We start from the raw sequence: 20,898 nt of genomic DNA on the forward strand, positions 1-20,898 counted from the left end.
TTTACATACTTTTGACGATCATAGTATGTATACTTCAAGATAAAGATTAAACAAAATTTTACATGAAACAAACATTTTTGTAGAAAAAAAAATAGTTTAATTTATTCTATAAGGTACCATTTCTCAAAAATTTTGTACAGGGTTCAGTATTTTATGAACTGGATCAAAGGATGAAAAGGTACATTTTAAAGATTTTTATATTATATTAATATTTCTTGCATATAAAATATTGGTATCATTTAAAAGGTACTTGATTAAAATTAAAAATAACAATATTACAATATCACAGTATTCATAATACTTAATTCATATTACCCGGTATATGTACAACTGTTTTTATTACATCCGTTAGAGATGACGTCGTATATCCTCCTCTCGTGTATGCTGACAGGCTCACTTCATAAAAAACACCATAGAAAGTTATTTGCGGTATAAAAATGTTGTGAATATCCTGTAACAAAGAAATAAATACATTTAATGAGAAAAACTATGTCAAGGTAAGCAAAAAGTAAAAAAATGCAAGTGCAGGATATAATAAAAACTTGTAAGAAACCTCAAGAAGTTAGCTCAAAGTTATTTGAATTATGAAAATATTTTCTCAAATTTTTAACAGTTTTAATTGGATGTGGAATTTTCTGTCTGTTTAAATTTTCTATAAAAATATTCCAAAACTAGTAAAATTAGTAAAAACAAGCAAGCACTCGAACAAAGCTAATAATTAGAGTTACTTATATTCATAGAGAAATACACATAGACCGGAAAGTAAAAAAAACTCAAACAAAGAAATCCCTCAAAATAGTCACATATACGAGTGTTGTTTTTGTTTTCACATAATTTTTTTTTTATTAATTCATTCATACCACTTTGGTTATTGACAACTGAGTTAGGTCTTTGACAGGAGAGTTTCCGATCTATGTGTATTTATCTATGCTTAAAGTAATGTGTCATACCAGTTGTCCTACTTTGAAAAATTAATAAATAACAATATGCTTTAATAGACGAATATAATATAATAAATTTAATAAGAATTACTCATGCTACACAAAGGCTTGATAATTCAATCACATTTAGACAAGTAGGCACTTCAAGAAGTAATGAATAGGCATTCATTACATTAGATCAGCAGGAAACAAAATTACTATTTCAATTTAATAAATATATGTATGCTGTATAACGATTAGGGTTTACATTCGAGGAAAAATTTTTGTTTTTTATTCGAATGAATATCATTTTTCAATTGAATTCGATTAATCGAATGAATTAATTTTCGAGTAAAAGTAAAAAAATAGCCAATATATTGTTACAAAATTGTACTTGAATTCAAATATAACGATTTTAAGGGCTGATTTAAAAGTAGCATAATGCTTTCAAATAATAGTGCTGTAATAGCAAACTGTAACATATCTGTGGGAATTATTAAATAAAAGCTTTCAGCTGATTTGATCGTAAGTTGGCAACGCTGTATTCGATTTCGAATATTCAGTTAAAGAACATTGTAGAAAGTACACCACAGATGGCGTATGTATCAGTAAGATCTAGAATATTCGAATTTTGACAGTTAAAGAACAATCTAGAGTGCAGATGGCAGTGTTATAAATAGTGGCAGAGGTTGCAGTCGTGAGTGAGTTTATCAGAGACGCTTTTCGAATAAACATCAACTGAGTGCCTTAAAGTGTGTTGTGTTTTTTTCAAGTAAATTCGTGTACATTATAAATTGTGTCTGTATTTCTAAGAATTTACAAACGTGTATACAAAAAACATTGAGTGACTATTTAATTCTGTTGTTGTTGTACATTTGAATAAATAAAGAGTTGTTACCATTTTCAAACTACTAAACGGCTTTTATTTGCAATCAAAAGTATCCGGTTTATTTAAAGAAAATAAACCAAACGTTTTGAAAAGGTTAAAACGTAACAATATACAAAAATTCATGGGAAACACCTTCTACATTCAGTTTCCAATCGACTATTGATCAACATGACATGCTCATTTGTCCGTCTGTATGTTGAAATCAACTTTTCGTAGCCCCCAAATAACTTACATATAAAAAAAAAAAATTGGAAAAAAATCTTGAAATTTCAATAATAAATTTAAAAAAAAATTAAACTTTTTTTTCAAATTAAATAATTTAAAATTTTTATTTTAAAGTATAATTTGGTGAAGGGTATATAAGATTCGTAAAAGCCGAATATAATCATAATCGTTTTAATTAATATTTCATGAAGAAAATGCAATTTGAAGGATTTGAGGGTACGATAGTTGAAGTGGGATTAATTTATTTGATGTCAAAATCTTGTTTTAAGTCGTTAGTTGTTGCAATATAAATTCCTTTTCAACTTCTTTTAATGTTAAACTGAGCTTCTAAATTTTGCATAAAATCTGAAAATAAATAAAAACAAAAATATTCGATTTTGATGAAAAATTCCTGACAACAAACAACTCAAAAATCGTAATTTTGTAAAAACCGAAAATTTTAAAAAAACTGCGTATTCGAATAATTCGAAAACCGTTAGACAACTCTAGTTGTGGCTGAAACAATTTATAGTTGGTTATTTAAATCGTAATTCTTCTGTGTCAACTATTTTCTGTTGATAGATCTATGGATATAATCGAATCATATGATTGACATCAATTCACAACAAATCTGTTTTATCGGTGCAGAAATAATTGTATTATAACTTTAAGAAGAAAACTTATAAAGAAATTTCCTACTACATGCATACATTAGATGGACTCGCAAGGCCTTGGTTTGTTTTATGATGTTTCCCAAAATTGGGTCTAGTGATAAGTGATTTATTTATAAGTTTTTTGTTTTGCAAAAATTAAAATTTCTTCCCAAAACAACATCTAAAATATGGAGTATTATTTGAAAGAGCCTTTCAAGTCCCATCTATCGGTATAATGACATGTCCAGCATGGTCCTTAATATTGAAATATTTCACAATTTGTATGATTTATTTTTATATCCTTCGCATTCGTGAGAAAGATATATATAAGTTTGTCATTCCGTTTGTAATTTCCACAATATAATTTTCCGACCCTATAAAGTATATCAGCCCAATTATGAATAAAAAATTCCCATTTTTATACCCTTCACCTTCGTGAGAAGGGTATATATAAGTTTGTCATTCCGTTTGTAATTTCTACATTTTTCATTTCCGACCCTATAAAGTATATATATTCTGGATCCTTATAGATAGCGGAGTCGATTAAGCCATGTCCGTCTGTCTGTCTGTCTGTCCGTCTGTCTGTTGAAATCAGTTTTCTGAAGACCCCAGATATCTTCGGGATCCAAATCTTCAATAATTCTGTCAGACATGCTTTCGAGAATTTTGCTATTTAAAATCAGCAAAATCGGTCCACAAATGGCTGAGATATGAGGAAAAAACCAAGACAACCTCGATTTTTGACCTATTTTTTTACCTATATCTGGATTACTAAGACATTAATATAGACAATATGGATATCTAATGATAGATATTTCAAAGACATTTGCAACGACGTATATAAGACCATAGTAAGTTGGACCTACAATGGGTCAAAATTGGGAAAAAAAATTTTGAACCCGAATTTTTTTTAAAAAAAAAAAAAATTGAAAAAACAAAAAAAAAACTTTTTAAATTTAAAAAAAAAAATTTTAAAATTAAAAAAAAAAAAAAAATTTAAATTTAAAAAAAAAAAATTTAAATAACAATCGAAAATTTTTTTTTCCAAAAAATTCAAAAAGCAACTGAAAAAAAAATTAAATTTTGTTTACCTAAAAATATTTAAAATTTTGAAGTATAATTTGGTGAAGGGTATATAAGATTCGGCACAGCCGAATATAGCACTCTTACTTGTTCCTATTGAATTTGAATAGGAAAAATGGGAAAAGGGAAAAATCTCCCGGGGAATTTTTATTCATAATTGGGCTGTATATATTCTGGATCCTTATACATAGCGGAGTGGATTAAGCCATGTCTTTCTTTTGGTCTGTTTGTTCAAATCAACTTTCCGAAGCCCCCAAATAACTTACATACACCATTCATACATCAATATCTCGGAATGCTACTTAAAATCGAGAAAATCGGTCCACAATGGCTGAGATATAAGGAAAAAACCAGGACAACCTCGATTTTTGACCTATATCTGGATTACTAAGTCATTAATGTAGACAATATGGATATCTAATGATAGATATTTCAAAGACCTTTGCAACGACGTATATAAGACCATAATAAGTTGGACCTACAATGGGTCAAAATCGAAAAATTATTTTTTAATCCGAATTTTTTTTCAACAAAAGTTGTTTTTTCGCTAAATATTTAAAAAAATTAAAAAATAAAAAAAAAAATTTAAATTTAAAAAAAAACCAATCCGAAATTTTTTTTTACAAAAAATGAAAAAAAAACAACTTTGGAAAAAAAAATGTTGTTTAAGATTCTGCACAGCTGAATATATCTCTCTTACTTGTTTTGAAAGTTAAAAATTAACTTGATTTAAGAAGTGGATATTTAATTGTATTTTAAATATTCGTATTAGTTCGCGTGTTATCGGACATTCAATCTGGTAGACAACATGTTGCAAACATACTCAATATGAGTATCAAAATCGTTTGGGAAATATCATTAAACAAACCAAGGTTTATTTCAACAAAATCGCTTTTTTCATTTCCAATCGAAGTGAGTCGCTCTAATGTATATGAAATAAACACTTATATGTATTTATTAAGTAATTAAGCAATTAAATTCAAGTGGCATTTAATCAGAAATAATTTAATAATAACACACTAAATATATATATGAGGGTGGTCCCCAAAAATATTGTTCCCAACTAAAATCAGATACTGTTTCTTAAATTGTTTGGCCAGAGTTCAGTTGAAATGAAATATTGATATCTTGGGAAAGGAGATTTCCAAGATATCAATAACTTTTGTAATTTTTTACAAGCATTTTACATATAATTATTTAACATAATTAGTTTAAATTAACAGAAATGTTTTTTTCCGTTTTTGGAAATTTATTCTAGTTTGAAAAACAACAATTGTGAACATATAAAATCAAAAAAACTTCATCGTCATGATCAAAATTGCAAAAAACTTTAAATTCGAAAAAATCGAAATACGTTTTTTAAGCTGCCTAAAAGTATGCTTTAGTTTATAATAATTTAATAGTTTATGGCCCAAAACACTTAATTCCTTTAGTTTTTCTTACTAACTTATATTGACCTACCTAAACGGTGTTAAGAATCATTCCTAGAATGTTCATATGTTCTAGAAAGTTGTTTATTGAGATTTTTGTAGTTGATTGTTTTCTTTAATTTTGAACGATTTGCTACTTATGGACCTGAACAAAGGTCAAATTTTATTTGAATTTTTTAAACACAGTTTTTGTTTTTAATAACTTATATGTCATTTTGAAGGGTACATATTTTGTGATTTATTCTCACTTAGTTATATTGAACATTATAGTGTAAAAAAACGTTTTCTTTTTATTCGAAAATGTAGAATTTTGTATCAACGAATCGTCATATGCGGTAAGTTTTGCTTTACTTCTTTAATTAGAAAGAAAGAGCTGCTAAAGCACACCGATGGCTCACCAAAGCTAATGCTGAATGTGTTTCACCCATTTAAACGTAGGAGATATGGTTTGTGTGGTTCAGAAGTGGTGATTTGGCCACGGAAGTCAAACATCGCATAGGCCAACCAAAAAAAGTTTGAAGACCAAGAATTGTAGTCATTACTCCATGAAGATTGTTGTCAAACTCAACAAGAACTTGCAAAATCATTGGGAGCTACTCAAGCAGCAATTGCATAACATTTGCGAGCAGCAGGATTTATTCAAAAGCAGGGAAATTGGGTACCTTAAAAGACAATTTTGCATATCCGAAATGCAGCTTGAATGCTATAAAAGAAAATCACTTTTGCACCGAATTATTACTTGCGATGCAAATTGGATCCATTACAATAACACGAAGCGTAAGAGATCGTATATGAAACCCGACCAACCAGCCGAATCGACACCAAAGCCAAATATCCTTGGCGCTAAGGTAATTCTCTGTATTTGGAGGCAGCAAAATGATGCCATCTATTATGGGCTGCTGAAATCTGACCAGACTATCATAGGGAACCTACAGCCAGTCATGAAACCATAATATTCCATCATGTGAACATGTGGAAATACCTGTTAAAAACTATGTAGAAAGAAGTGGTTGGGAAATTTTGCCTCACCCGCTTTATAGTCCAGACCATGCCCTGTCCGACTTCTATTAGCTTCGATCGATGCAGAACGCTTTCTCTGAGATACACTTCACTTCAGAATAGAGTATCTGAAATTGACTTGATTCGTTCTTGGCCTCAAAAGATCAGCAGTTATTTTGGCTAGGAAACTTTTGACAAAAATTTCAAATATTTTTGGACTTGCACAATAATTCAGATATGACAATGAAAGCGCCTTTCAAAGAACTTTCACATGATACTAATATTTCATACATATGTATGTTTTCTTTACGACAAATATGAAAAAAAAAATGTTTTTCTTTTAATCCTTTCATCCAGCTCACCAAATACTGACGCCAGAACAAAGATTTTGAGAAATAATTTTAGTTTGGAACATCGACATTCAACACACTTTTTCCTCCATACAAATGGGGCCACCCTAATGTACAAGAAAACACTTGAATTGTTTAAATTATCAAGAATTTCGTATGGCTCATCTGCAGCAATAATTAACTTACCTTGGAAAGTTCATAAACAGTTGTTTTTCCTTGTAGTGATAAATCCTGTATACGAAGCGTATAATTGTCTGGCAAATGTGTGGGCAATAGCCAACTAACGTTCAATGAATAAATATGTTCATCCAAAGCAATTTGGTCTACCTGTAAATTTTGAGGTGCTTCAGGTGCTGTAAAAAAACAAACAAAAACAAATTATTACTATGGTGTTAATATGTATGAATGTATATATTAAAATTTCCGTTAGAGATTAGTAAAACTAAGTTTAAAATTTAATTTCAGTTACAACCAAAAAAGCCTTAGTAATTTATTAAATTTTGAAAGTTTTCATTTAAAATTTTGTAGAATTTTAGATTAAATACGCGTGTATGCACTTTCATTTTAAATTAAATAAATAATTATGTTGGTTTTTTATACACAAATATTCATTGCAAACATTTACAGCTGTTGAATTTGTTTATTTTTAGCGCCTCTTCAATTTGTGGTTTTTGCTAACAAATTGCTAACAAATTGATTTAATATTAATTAAATTAAATATGTGTTATGGTAAATACTTAATAATAATTTTCAGTTATTTTAATTTTTTGTTTAAATAATCAATTGAGTGTTATTATAATTAACATAAATTAAAAGCATTCAGCCATGTCACAGAAATTCATTCAGTTCGTATGAACAAATAAATCATATTTTGGCAAGTTTCATTCCAACAACAAATGGTGACAATAGCATTAATTTTAAGAATTATTAAGCGAAAGAAAATTATTTTGTATTTCCCAAAACCAGACCCCAAATGAGTACCCATACTGTTGTTATAAACAACCACTCAAGGTCAGGAATAAACACACAATTTCGATGTGAAGGTTTTTCTCTCAAATTGCAATAATGTTAATTTTATATTTCCTAGAAATGTCAAAATCAAAATAAAAAAATACAGGAAGAGTGTTATCTTCGGCTGTGACGAATGTTACAATAAAATATGTTCTGATATAGCGGTTATATGGGGGGTAGGATCAATTATGGACCGATCCTCATACAAGTTGGTAGAAAGATTTAGGTTTATATACAACTTGTTTATGTTCAATTTCATTACGATATTAATTATTATAAGACAATTATGAATGTTGAAGTTTTTTTCGGAGGGGGACCTTGAAAGGAACAAACGTTGCTCGATTTTTACAATACATACTTTAAAGCAGTAGTAAGCAAAAAAAAATGGGTAAAAAATTAAGGCCCTAATTTTGTAAATCACGTCACCAAAGTGATATTTATATGGAAAGCAAAAACAAAATTTCAAAAATTTTAAAAATTTGTTTTTGTTTTATATACAAAATTTTCAAATTATGAAAGGCAAATGAACGCTTGAAATTTGGAAAATCAAATTTTTGAAATTTTGTTTTTGCTTTCCATATAAATATCACTTTGTGACGTGATTTACAAAATTAGGGCCTAAATATCCCCAACAACATCAAGCAACTCAATGAAATAATTGTATTTTTACTCTCTCTTACGCTCTATTGTTTACATTCGGGTTGTGTACGTGTAACCTGAACAATATGAATGCGCACCAGTGCTATACAGTATAATTTCAGAGTGCTTAGAACTAATTTGTGCAAAAATGTTGTCAAAATATTCTGGGCGGATATTTGTATGGGGGCTAGTTGAAATCATTGAAGTATTCTCCGATGTTTGGTAATGCAGTAGTCGGCAATGCAGTGACCAAAAATGTAATACAAAATGGCTAGATTCTGTATCAATGGACCGATATTGTCCAAATAAACCTTATCAACAGAGGGTGTTTTAGGAATGTATATTGTTTGGAAAGGAAACAGATATCGGTAATGCAAAAGAAGTCGGACAACTCTTTCGAAGAGCACCGAAGCCTTCTATCAGAAAAGCACCAAAAGCTAATGCTGGGTTGAAGTCGTATAAAGTTCATAAAGTTTCAGATCGCAATGCGGTAAAGAAATTAGAAGCAAAAGAACGTGCGAAAAAAATTTTGGTAAAATTTTATAAAAAAAAGTACACCTGTTGTGTGATGGATGATGAAACTTATGCACTGGCAGACTATTTAAAATTTATGGGTCAAGATTTGTATGTGGCTAATGGACGAGGTAATTTTCAAGAACAATACCGAACAAAAAAACAAACTAAATTCCCCATGAAGTTTCTTGTGTGGCAAGCCATTTGTAGATGTGGCAAAAGAACATAATTCAAACAATAATGTCAATTTTGTATCACGAGAGGCAAGTCCAAAAAGGAAACGGAAGCAACTATAAAATCTTTAATGGGAGGATTTCCGGAAAAAGTGGATAAATATATAAATACCGAGTAATATGGCAATATTTTAAAGTTTAATGAATGAATTTGTGCAATATTTGAATAAATTTACGTATTTTTGAGAATTTTTGTATTGAAAGCTTTAAGTATAAGTTTTTCTGCACTATAAAACTTTTGAATAGAAACTGGAAGGAGCAAGATCATTAGCTCGAAAGGAGAGTCGATAAGTACGCTTAAAAGTCTTTAACTTCTAATCAACAGTTACTGACGCAGCTGTAGTGAAGGTGGAGGTCACAGTTGCCCACATTCTCTGTGAATGTCCGGTTCTTTATAGATGCTAAACGATCTATCTGAGGTATCGGAAAGTAGACTGTATGTCCTTATTGAATATCTGTATGCGACAGGTTGGATCTACTTAGTACTCATTTCTTCTAGTCAATTTCTTTTAGTGCATTTCAACCTATTGAAACGAAAAAGTTGGACATTTTGGTTTAAAAATCGATAAATTTGTGAAATATTTTTTTTTCTCAAGTTGGTCTCAAACCCTATTACCAAACAGCTGGTCAATCACTAAAAACTGTCCATATTTGAGCAAGTTTCCTAACCAGAGGTGGTCGAATTTGACACCCTATAACTCACATTGTATTCCAACAGGGTGGTGTTGACTTTGACAATGGTATTCTAACAGGGTGGTCACAAATATAATTTTCTTAAAGCCTTATCTTCGTTAATACATCATTTTGCAATCAGACCAGTAGTTTAGAAGATTTAGATGTATTAGCACTTTTTTTTCAATTATAACAAATAAATATCCATAATCGCATTGAGATTTTTTTAAATTTTAGCAAATTTTTGGGTGTATGACTTAAAAATGTGGAATTTTTTTTGTTAGCTATGACCTTTCCCATCTTTCTGGCAACATATGGATTCCACGCTAAAAGAATTGCTCATCTTTTGAGGCCAAGAACGAATCAATTTCGGATAATCTGTTCTGAAGTGAAGTGTATACCATAGAGAGCTTTCTGCATCGATCAAAACAAATAGTGATCGGATGGGGCAAAGTATGGACTATAAGGAAGTTGAGACAAAACTTCCCAACCACTTCATTCTAAATAGTTTTTAACAGTTATTGCAACATGTGACCGAGCATTGTTATGATGGAATATTACGGTTTCATGTCTGGGCGTTTTTCGGCCAAATCACAGGTTCCCTTTTTGGCCCCACCAAATATAGCGCATTACCATTGATATTTATTTGGCTTTGGTGTCGATTCGGCTGGTTGGCCGGGCTTCACATACGATCCTTACGCTTCGGGTTATCGTAATTGAAACAGCTGTGATTTTTGACAGTTGTTATAACAGGCTGCATCAGAATCAAATAAAATTAGGTAATCTGTTACAATATGATTCTTTGGCGTAGTCGAAAATTTTTCACGATACAATTGAATTTTAAATACGCCTACAACTACGACAGTCGTCTAAATACGCCTACGCTATTCGGTGTAAAAAATATTTTCTTTTATAGCGTTCAAACAAAATTTCAGACATACAAAATCGTCTTTCAAGGTCTCTCAGCTTCAGTTCATATGGTACCCAATTTCACTGTTTTTGGCTGAATCCTGCTGCTTGAAAACAGTTGGAACTTGCTGATTGGGTAGCTCCCAATGATTTTACAAGATCTTGATGAGTTTGACAACAATCTTAATGAAGTAATGCCTCCAATTCTTGGTCTGCAAACTTTTTCGTCTGGCCTGGGCAATATTTGTCTTCCATGTCAAAAATCACCACTTCTGAACCGAACAAACCATCGCTCACACGTTGAAACCGATGAAATACATTCACCATAAGATTCTGTGAGCAATCGTTGTGCTTTAGCTACACTTTTTTCAAATTAAAGAAGTGAAGCAAAACTTCCCGCATATGACGCTTTGTTCACACAATAATGTTCAATAATTAAGTGAGAATAAATGACAGATTAACCCCCATTTTCTCAATCTCTGGTTATTTTTTATCGTGACGATAAACTGAAAGTTCTCATCCAAAAAAATGTTACGAAAAACGATAACCAGAGATTGAGAAAATGGGGGTAAACCTTTCAAAATCACATCTAAGTTATAAAAAATAAAAACCGTGTTCAAAAGATACGTAATCTATTGTAAATTCCGCATTTAATGCTTTGTAATTTTTTTGTTTTTAAATTTTAGAAAATTGATATTTTACAAATATTTTCCCGAAATTGGACCATTATCGTTTTTGATATACCCTTCATTACCACACATGGTGAATGGTATACCAGTAATTATTCAGTATTATTAATTAAAATTAAAAATACTTAAAATAACAAAATTTTCCTCAGTTATTTTAATACATACATATTAATATTCCACACTAATTAGCAAGAATTTTTCAGTTGTTAAAATCACATACATTCTTTTCCCGGAATTATATTTTTGGAATAAACTTAATTATAATAATAAAATAAAGGATTTGCTATTTTTATAATTAAACAAACAAATAAAGATAAAACAACTTACCGCAAATATTGAAATTGTAATTATGCCATACGACACAGGATGGTACAGAAAAAGTTTTCCAAAATAATCCACTTTCTCTCATGTTCTTCGTATTACTGGCCCTAATGCCCACCTTATACACCGATGAAAATGTTAAATTTTCTAATTGATGTTTGTAGAGTTGGCGTGGCTGTATAATAATGAAAACAAAAAATTAAAAATTTAAAAATATGTTTATAATAATGCAGAATGTGTACAAGTTTATTATTGAAAACTAAATTTGTGATTTTTGAACGTAAAAGTGTAAAAAATAAATTTCAAATTTTTAGCATTTTAGACCTTGGGATATATTTTGATTCAAATCTTTTTAATCGTTCAACATATTTGGTTAATTTTTGGATACATAAGTTTAAATTTGTTTGGTTGGAGCGATTTCGCCCATTTTCAATACCAAACATTTCTGATCAACAGAGAATATTTTGGGAAATTTTATCCCACTAGGTCCTTCCTTCTAATACCTATCGTGCCTTCAAAAGATAGCCTGGCAGGCAAAGCTAGATCGTCTTAGAATTGTATAAGGACCCAAGCTATATAAAAAGGGTCTTCCAATAGGGACTTTGACAGTTGATCGCGGCCATTCAGATTCTTTTGTCAAATCACCATGGACGGATATAGCGTTCAACAACACGTATAAATTATAAAATAGTTTTATCTAAATGGGTGTTCTGCTCGGGCAACGTTCCGTGCTTCTCGCCTATTTTATGGTCGCCATAAGAATCCTATCGAGAGAAATATTCGCAGTGTGGTGAATAAATGCATCCCGAAATGGTCACTGTTTGGTGGATATTTTGGGCTGGCGGCATCATCGGTCCATATTTCTTTGAGAACCGTCAACGGCGAGCGCTATAGGAAGATGACTACCAACTTATTTTAACCTGAATTGGATAATATAGACACACGTGTTTTCAACAGGACGATCCATTTTCTTTGGTGGTCATAAAAATCCATACAAATAAATTCTTAAGTTCATTTCGCAATGGTTTTATTAAAACAGAGCGGAGAAAAATACAATTATTTTCCATGTAAATGCATTTGGAAATTGTAAATTTCCTTTTTTTTTTCTTTGTCTGGATGTCTTACCAGAGCAATAAATAGCGTATGTTAAACTGTGTACTTAATAATTAAATAATTTAAAAAAACATTTATTATTCCTATCATTACTGAATAACTATTGTATATGACGCTGTTAATTAGTGGGATTTAAAACGAAACAAACAAAAAACGTCATCAGACTTAACCGCAAACAACTAAAAACATTGTTAAACACAATGAGCCGGAACAAGAACGAATTTAAAAAAACTATTAATAACTTTATTCCAGTTGAAAATGAATGATGGTGAACTTTTAAAGTCTAGAATTTCCAAAACTACCTGTATCGTGATGAATTTATTACCTCTAGTTATAGATACTCGTAGTGAAGGGCATGTAATAAATAATATTACAACACTAATAACAACAAATTATACTAATTGACAGACCGACCGAACGATCGACCGTATGCCTAATTTAATAGGTTTCATTGGAAATAAATGTTTTTAAACACAAAATATTACAATATTTTCAAAATCTTATTACTTATCTACTAGATAGTATATACAATTAATTGAGAATATAATCGTTCATTAAATTATTATATTATTCATACAATAAAACAAACTAAATTTAGATGTTTTAAATATAGAGCAAACAATTTATATTTAAAACAAATAAAAAATGAACAAGTTAGAGTGTTATATTGTATTGTAAACCCACCATTAACATGTGAAAATGAAATATTTTTCTGATATACGGGTTATGTAGGGTCTATCACAAAAGTTGGTAGAATGATTAAGGTTCACATACAACTTGTTTATTTCCAATTTCATCATGATATTTATTATAATTAATTATGAATGTTCGTTCGTTTTTTTTTTGTCTTGGATCAGCACTCAGGGGTTGACCCCTACTAGGAAAATAGGTTATGGGAAGGAGGACAGAGGCAAAAGAACGAATTTTCTCTGTAGTGTGTTGTGTGATCCACTGAGCAATCGACCACGAATGAACACGTATTTCCTAAGGAACTACGGGTATCGGGAACAAGTTCCCTAATTTCATCAGAACACATTCCATTTTAGTATCAATAGAACAGTGAAAAACAATTGCAACGATTCTCCAGAAAATCAATAGAGCTGGCTACCCTACTGTCACCAATAAGCATCTTCACCCTGTCCGGTACTCGATCGAGTAACTCCAAAATAGACTTCGAAGCACCGACCCATACATGAGAGTTGTATTCCATTTTGGATCGGATATAAGTGGTGTAAATAATAAGCAGATCAGATGAAGTGAGGAAAACCGAGGCACTTGAATGCTTCTTTTGACATTTGAAAGATGTGTTTTGTCCAGTGAACATTACACTCAATTCTCATGAATATGATAAGGTGCAATATTTTTGAAGGACGAAGTTTTAAAGTGGCATATTTTTTAATATAATTGAGATGTTGACTTGTAACACTAAAAATTAACTTATCTAAACAAAAAAAAATAGTGTGGAATAAATTTGGATCAAATTGTTCCTAATATTTGCAATCCTATTAAAATGTTGATACAAATTTTAGTTTTAGAAACTCAATAAATATGTAATATGTAATAAAATCTTTATTTATTAACAAAACTCAATGAAATTTTCAACGTTTCATCATCATTTTAAATAACAAAGTGTAAAAAAACATGTGAAAAGGTCAAATGGAATCCCGCAATTCCTAAAAATTTAGCGAAAATCCGAAAAAAATTTTTTTACAACTTTGCCCATAGGATCCACATTTCTTTCGGGGCTGGGAAAATACTTTGGGGATAAATAGGGAACACATCAAGGTTTCCGTCAACAGCTTTCCGTTTTCTGATCCCAACTTTGGTATTTTAGAACATGTGGCCCAAAGTTGAAATTTTTATGAAAAATAAGTCAAATTCCAAAGGGCCCCTACGAAATATTCGAAAATTGTTTTCCGCAAAGATACCTTACAGAAATCTTTCGCAAAAAAAACAGCATGAATCTACTATTTTTTAATTTTAAATTGAAAATTGTTTATTTTTGGATCCATAATTGATATTGCTCTGAAATCTTTTGTATATTATTAGTAATTTAGTTGTCTAACTAGAGTTCATTTGTTCCAAAAGTACGCCCTATATTTTAAAAAAAGCGTTCCAAGGTATGCCAAATTTTAATTTTTAAATGTCTATAACTCGGAAGACAAAGCCGAGCGCTTTCCAATAATATAAAAATCGTTGAAATCGGATGGGAAACAAAAAAAAATTTCACCTTTAAAATTTTTACATGTCGATCTAAAAAAGAATAGGTAGAATTGGAAGTTCGACTAAGAAGAACATTTAGAAAAATACGGAATAGAGTAGGAAAAAGAATGGAGCTTTGCGGTACCTCTGAATTAGTCTTGAACTCGTTTGATGAGATCCCATCTACAACAATTCGTATAGTGCGTTTTTCGAGAAAGCACGAGAGAAGTCGTTACCGACACCAAGAGCAATAAGTTTCGATAAGAGCGCACCATGCCACACCCCATCGAACGCCTAAACGGTACGAAAGCCGTACGTACTATCGGTCGCTAAGTAAATTGTTCGACTCTAAATATTTCACAGTATAGCAGTAAATCATACTTTGGAAATATCAGAACAAATTGTTATTGGGCGATCATTTTCAAGGTTGTTAGCCTCAGCCTTTTCTAACCTTCCAACATATAGGAAATTCGCCGGTACGGTATACTTTGCTGAAAAGGTTTTCTAACGGTCGGGCTAGTCTCCGGTCCAGGAGACTTGATTCTATTGAGGTCCGCTATAACCTTTTAAACTGTGCGTATTCCGGGGGTACATTTGTATGGGGGCTAGGTGAAATCATGGAACGATATTGCGCATTTTCAATCAACAGAGAGTATTTGTTTAAAATTTCAGACAGCTAGTTAAGGATGACACATTTATATAGGTAGAGAAGTTGATTTAATGGTGTTTGTGTCCCCAGATAATCATGTGGCATCAGTATATCAGAATTTTAATATTGAAAACTAGCAACATCATTTATTAAAGATCTGAGATATAAGTAAAAAAAACCAAGACTGCATAGAGTATCGTAAACTATGTTCTGTACATAGTCAATAGTAATCAGCCCAATTATGAATAAAAATTCCCCGGGAGTTTTTCCCCGTTTCTCATTTTTCCTATTCAAATTCAATGGGAAAAAACTCCCGGGGAACAAACTCCCGCAGAATTTTTTATTCATAATTGGACTGAATATCACATTAACCCCCATTAACACGAAGTCTGGTTATGCCTTAACTAATAGTTATACTGTCGGTTAAAATTATTTTTGTATGAAAACTGTCAATATAACTATTAGTTAAAACATAACCAGACTTCGTGTTACTGGGGGTAAAACGTAAACTACAACTTCGAGGAAAATAATTATGTTTAAAAAAGTCTGTAATAATACCTGTGAAGTTTCTAGATGTAGATAGTAAGAGCTTCTTTAGCGTCCCTTGCTAACAATAGTTTGAAAGCTTACAGAACGGTTCAGTAGTTTGGAACTACATATTTACAATAAAATTTCTTCAATTGCTTGGACTCAAGGCTGAAATCAAACTTGCTTCGATTTGAATTCCAGCAAAAAGGCTTATTGGGATTGATGTCGTAAATCGAATCGATAATGTTTACAAATTTATAATAATATAATTCCTTTATTTATACATAATTATAAATAAATACAATAAATATGTATGTATGTTTAGTAATTTTACAACGAAGATTAAATATTTGTTTAATAAAATCAATAATAATCTAATATTTTTAGCTAGCCCCAAGAAATAAATACATATGTATGTATACATACTATATTAATTAATATATTTGTGCAAACATTGCATAACATCCTAAGTCTATTTAAATAATTGTTTAAATTGAAATTTGATATTAAAAGAGACGAACGGTTCTTTACATCTTTAATTTTCCCAACCTAACCCTCTTCCTCTTACAAATCAAAGTGTCATGTGACATACTGCGTTTACTTTTTGACATTTATGATCAGTATATTCTGGGAAATCATAATGAATAGATTGACGCTTGAACAACGTTACCAAATTTTCCAGATTTACTTTGAAAATCAGTCATTGATTCGCGCAACTTATAAACGACTGTTTTATAGCAAAATTATGTTCAGCGATGATAAAATTGATTATAAAAATCGATGAAATCTTTTCACAATTAAGTGAATTCGCTCATTTACACAAAATTGTATGTGTTTACAAGCGTGTACTTTGAGTGTAAATTTTACATGTGTTTTGTGAAAATTAGCGAATTCACTTAATTGTGAATAAATTCGAAAAGATTCCATCGATTATCATGATCGATATCTCATTTTATTCCCATTACATGTGGCTTTGCGATAAAGCAATAAATATAAACAATTTCTACCGTTTTCGATTTTTCACGATTTTTTTTTAAAACAAAATAAAAAAATGCTATTTTCACGTAAAAAATTAATTTTTGGCTTCAATTTGTTATTACAATTCCGAAACTACTGAGCCGATTAAAACGCAATATATATTAGGGAAAAGGTTTTCAAAATTTATGTATATCAAACAAAATAGTAAAATTTTGTGAAAATGCGCGAATTCACTATGTTGTGAATAAATTCGAAAAGAATCAATCGATTTTTATGTTCGATATCTCATTTTGTTGCTATTATATCAGGCTTTGCGATAAAGCAATAAACCTGAACAATTTCTGCCGTTTTCCATTTTTCATGAATTTTTTTAAACACAAACATTTTCTATTTTCACGTAAACAAAATTTGTTATTATAACTCCGAAACTACTGAACCGATTAAAACGAAATATATAAACGGATGAAAAGCTATGTAAATTTGAACTTTTCTAAGTTTAATTCAATAATATCCGACTAGCCCTTTTTGAGTTATAAATTAAACGGAGAAACATCCAAAAAAAAAAATCACAATTTTAGAAAAAAAAAATTTAAAAAAATCTATAAAAGAAAATCATTTTTACACCGAATCATTACTTGCGATGAAAAATGGATCCACTACGATAACCCGAAGCGTAAGAGTTCGTATGTGATGCCCAGTCAACCAGCCGAATCGACACCAAAGCCAAATATCCAAATATCTCTGTATTTGGTGGCAGCAAAAGGGTCATATTTATTATGAGCTGCTGAAATCTGAGCAGACCATCACAGGAAAACTTTACCGAGCGCAACTGATTCGTTTGAAGCGAGCAATGGCGCCCATAATATGTGGCCTGACATGAAACCGTAAAATTGAATCATGTTACAATACCTGTTATAAAGTACATATTTAGAATGAAGTGGTTGAGAAGTTTTGCCTCACCCGCCTTATAATCCAGAGCTTGCCCCGTCCGACTACTATTGGTTTCGATCGATGTAGAACGTTCTTTCTGGGATACACTTCACCTTAGAACAGTATATCCGAAATGGGTTTGATTCGTTCTTGGCCTCAAACGATGAGCAGTTATTTTGGCTCGAAATCCATATAATGCCAGAAAGTTGGGAAAAGGTCATTGCTAATAGTATGTTCACATTTGCAGAGTTAATCATCTCAAACGTGATTAAGCTCTAATCACTTCAAAATCGAGATGATTATCCATACATTTAAATGATTTGTTAATCACTTCAAATTGACATGATTAAATCTTAATCACTTCATTAATCACGTAGGATCAACTGAACATAACTCAAACTGATGATGATGTAGCATCGGCCACCTTTTAGTGTAGTACCGATAAATAAATTCATCAATGTTCACAATTTCATAATTAAAAAGTTTAAAATAATCTGCTGGTATCTTTAATAAAGTATTTATTTCCATATTTAATGCCTTAAAGAAATATAAATTTGTTTGTTGTTTTTTATTTGTCAACTTAATCATTTTAGTGTCAACTTAATCATCTCAAATGTAATGTGAACGGCTTTGATTAACTTAATCAAAATTTTGCTTAAACGCGTTTAAAAGCCCAAGTGTGAACATAGCATAACAATGGCCAATACTTTGAATAAATTTATATTGCACAAATGTTTCAAAATAAAAGCTAAACATTTAAAAAAATGCCTCATTTTTAGGATAAGCTGGGTTTCCGCATACACCGTAATCGGCGCCGATAACAAAAACTGAAAAACGTTGGTGTTCGTCACCGTCTCGTTTCTGAATTATTTTCGTTTCAGTTGGGTGCGTTGCGTCATAAAACAGAAACGAAATTATTTTTTTAATTTTGGATGTCGCACATTAAATAGGATTTCATAATTTTTAACAAAATCTATTATTTTTTCCTCTTCCAATAAAGAAATTTTTTTTTTTATTCATTTTGATTTTCTTTAAATTTGAAATAAAAAAATAATTAAAATACTTTCGTTCCTACAGCACCGAAAACAACCTACTTGAAGTTGTTTTCATTCCGGGCCCAAATGACAGGTTTTTCGTTACTGATCGGTGCCGTTTCGTTCCCAATTTTCGTTGCCGATTTCTGAAACGAACTTTTTTTCGGTGCAAATGTATGGAATTTCGTTTTCGGTGCCGATTACGGTGTATGCGGAAACGTAGCTTTACAGGTTTTTCGTTACAGGTGCCGTTTCGTTCCCAATTTTCGTTGCCGATTTCTGGAACGAACTTTTTTTCGGTGCAAATGTATGAAATTTCGTTTTCGGTGCCGAACATTTCTGATTAACATAGAATATTTGGTGAGAATTTCATTCCTATCTTAAGTGTATTCCATTATTTATGCTGGTAAAAAGCAATTAAAGTTAAAATCCTAAAGGCTTAATTGTAAACCGTTCTTATCGCTAGACCCGTCATACAGCTAAATTCAATAGAATGTAATTAATTTTGTAAACCTTCACCTTGTATTAATTATATTTTTTTTTAGATTCCAAGAAAATCGCAAAGCGTAATTAAAAGCAAAACAAAATAAAGATTGAACAAACTGCACAGAATAGTTTTGTATTCATATTGATACAATTGATACAAAATTGTAAAGATTAACATTAAAATGTTAAAAAAAAGCTATAGTATATGTATTATAATATGATTGAATATATGTATTTATATAGAAATGTGTAGGTAGAATTTAAAGGGTATTTATTATAAAACTACTATTTATTATCAATTTAAATAAGTATTTTTGAAACTAAAAACCATTTAACTTTGAAAATTGAAAATTACTGATGCAAAACATTACCGATCGTTCGTATGTCAGCTGTTAATGTATATATGGTTATTGTTTCTACTGCCTGAGGGCAACATTTTAAAAATGGTAAACTGTAACAAGAAAACCACAACCGCTCGTGGTCAGTACAGAAATAAAAGTCCGTCAAGGATGGGTGTGAAGTTGTCAAAATGTAACATCCCGTAGAATATTTACTATTAAGTAATCCATTCTTAACTGTATTAACGGATCTATCGAGGCAGGATATTAGGAGAATGGATTTGTTAATTCGTGCAGCAGGTTGGTTCGGCACCGATTCATGCACGGACACGTAAAAGTCTTGATTTAAAGACCGTAATATAATCCTTTAGGGAATTACAATGCTACAAATTCATGAACACTGGTGTAACTGGAGAATTCATTGGTTTGACATTCTCAAAAGAGAGAGAATCGTGTGTGGTTGTCAAACTCCAAATTTAAAAAATTACTGAAATTGCTAGAATTTGTCGGAATTCGCCATTGCTTCTTCTCCGTTGTATATATTCGCCTTGAAGGTAACATTGTTTGTAGATAAGATAATCCCATAATGTTGAGAATATACATAAATAAATAACATTTTCGATTAAACACCCTTTGACTTAGGTAATAAAGATTCCATTAATATTGTTTGTCCCTCAATCTAAGTACTTACACATGTACATACGGATTTCATATGTATACAAATATGAATACTTGGGTTGTCAATTATTCGAGTTTTAATTTGAATCGATTTTGACACGGAAGACAAAGATCGCCCAGGCCAGCCAATAATTAGCCAATAATTCAACAAAAAGCTGGGAAATTGGATACCATACGAATGTAAGGTGAGAGACCTTGAAAGACGATTTCGTATATTTGAAATGCTGCTTGAACGCTATAAAAGAAAATAATTTTAGCAACGAATCATTATTTGCGATGAAAAATAGATCCATTAAGATAACCCGAAGCGTAAGAGATCGTATGTAAAGCCCAGCGAACCAGCCGAACCAATACCAAAGCGAAATATCCATGGCGCTTAGGTAATGCTCTGTATTTGGTGGGACCGACAGGATCCTATCTATTACGAGCTGCTGAAATCAGGCCAGA

General features: G+C 31.0%; 2 protein-coding genes across 2 annotated transcripts in view; one reads left to right on the forward strand and one right to left on the reverse strand.

Annotated features, from left to right (window-relative positions):
• Positions 1-20,898, forward strand: part of GstE12 (Glutathione S transferase E12) — a 213,940-nt gene that overhangs the window by 112,194 nt on the left and 80,848 nt on the right. The gene's annotated exons all lie outside the window — the stretch shown is intronic.
• tor (torso) overlaps positions 1-20,898 on the reverse strand; it is a 50,199-nt gene that overhangs the window by 13,967 nt on the left and 15,334 nt on the right. Inside the window, exons 5-7 of the mRNA XM_065513820.1 lie at positions 11,522-11,690; positions 6,715-6,881; positions 316-451 (exon numbers count right to left, since the gene is read on the reverse strand). Coding sequence (XP_065369892.1) covers positions 316-451; positions 6,715-6,881; positions 11,522-11,690 — 472 coding nt within the window. The remainder of the gene's footprint in view (positions 1-315; positions 452-6,714; positions 6,882-11,521; positions 11,691-20,898) is intronic.

The sequence above is a fragment of the Calliphora vicina genome, chromosome 5 (genome assembly GCF_958450345.1).
Source record: "Calliphora vicina chromosome 5, idCalVici1.1, whole genome shotgun sequence".
In the NCBI taxonomy this organism is placed as follows: domain Eukaryota; kingdom Metazoa; phylum Arthropoda; class Insecta; order Diptera; family Calliphoridae; genus Calliphora; species Calliphora vicina.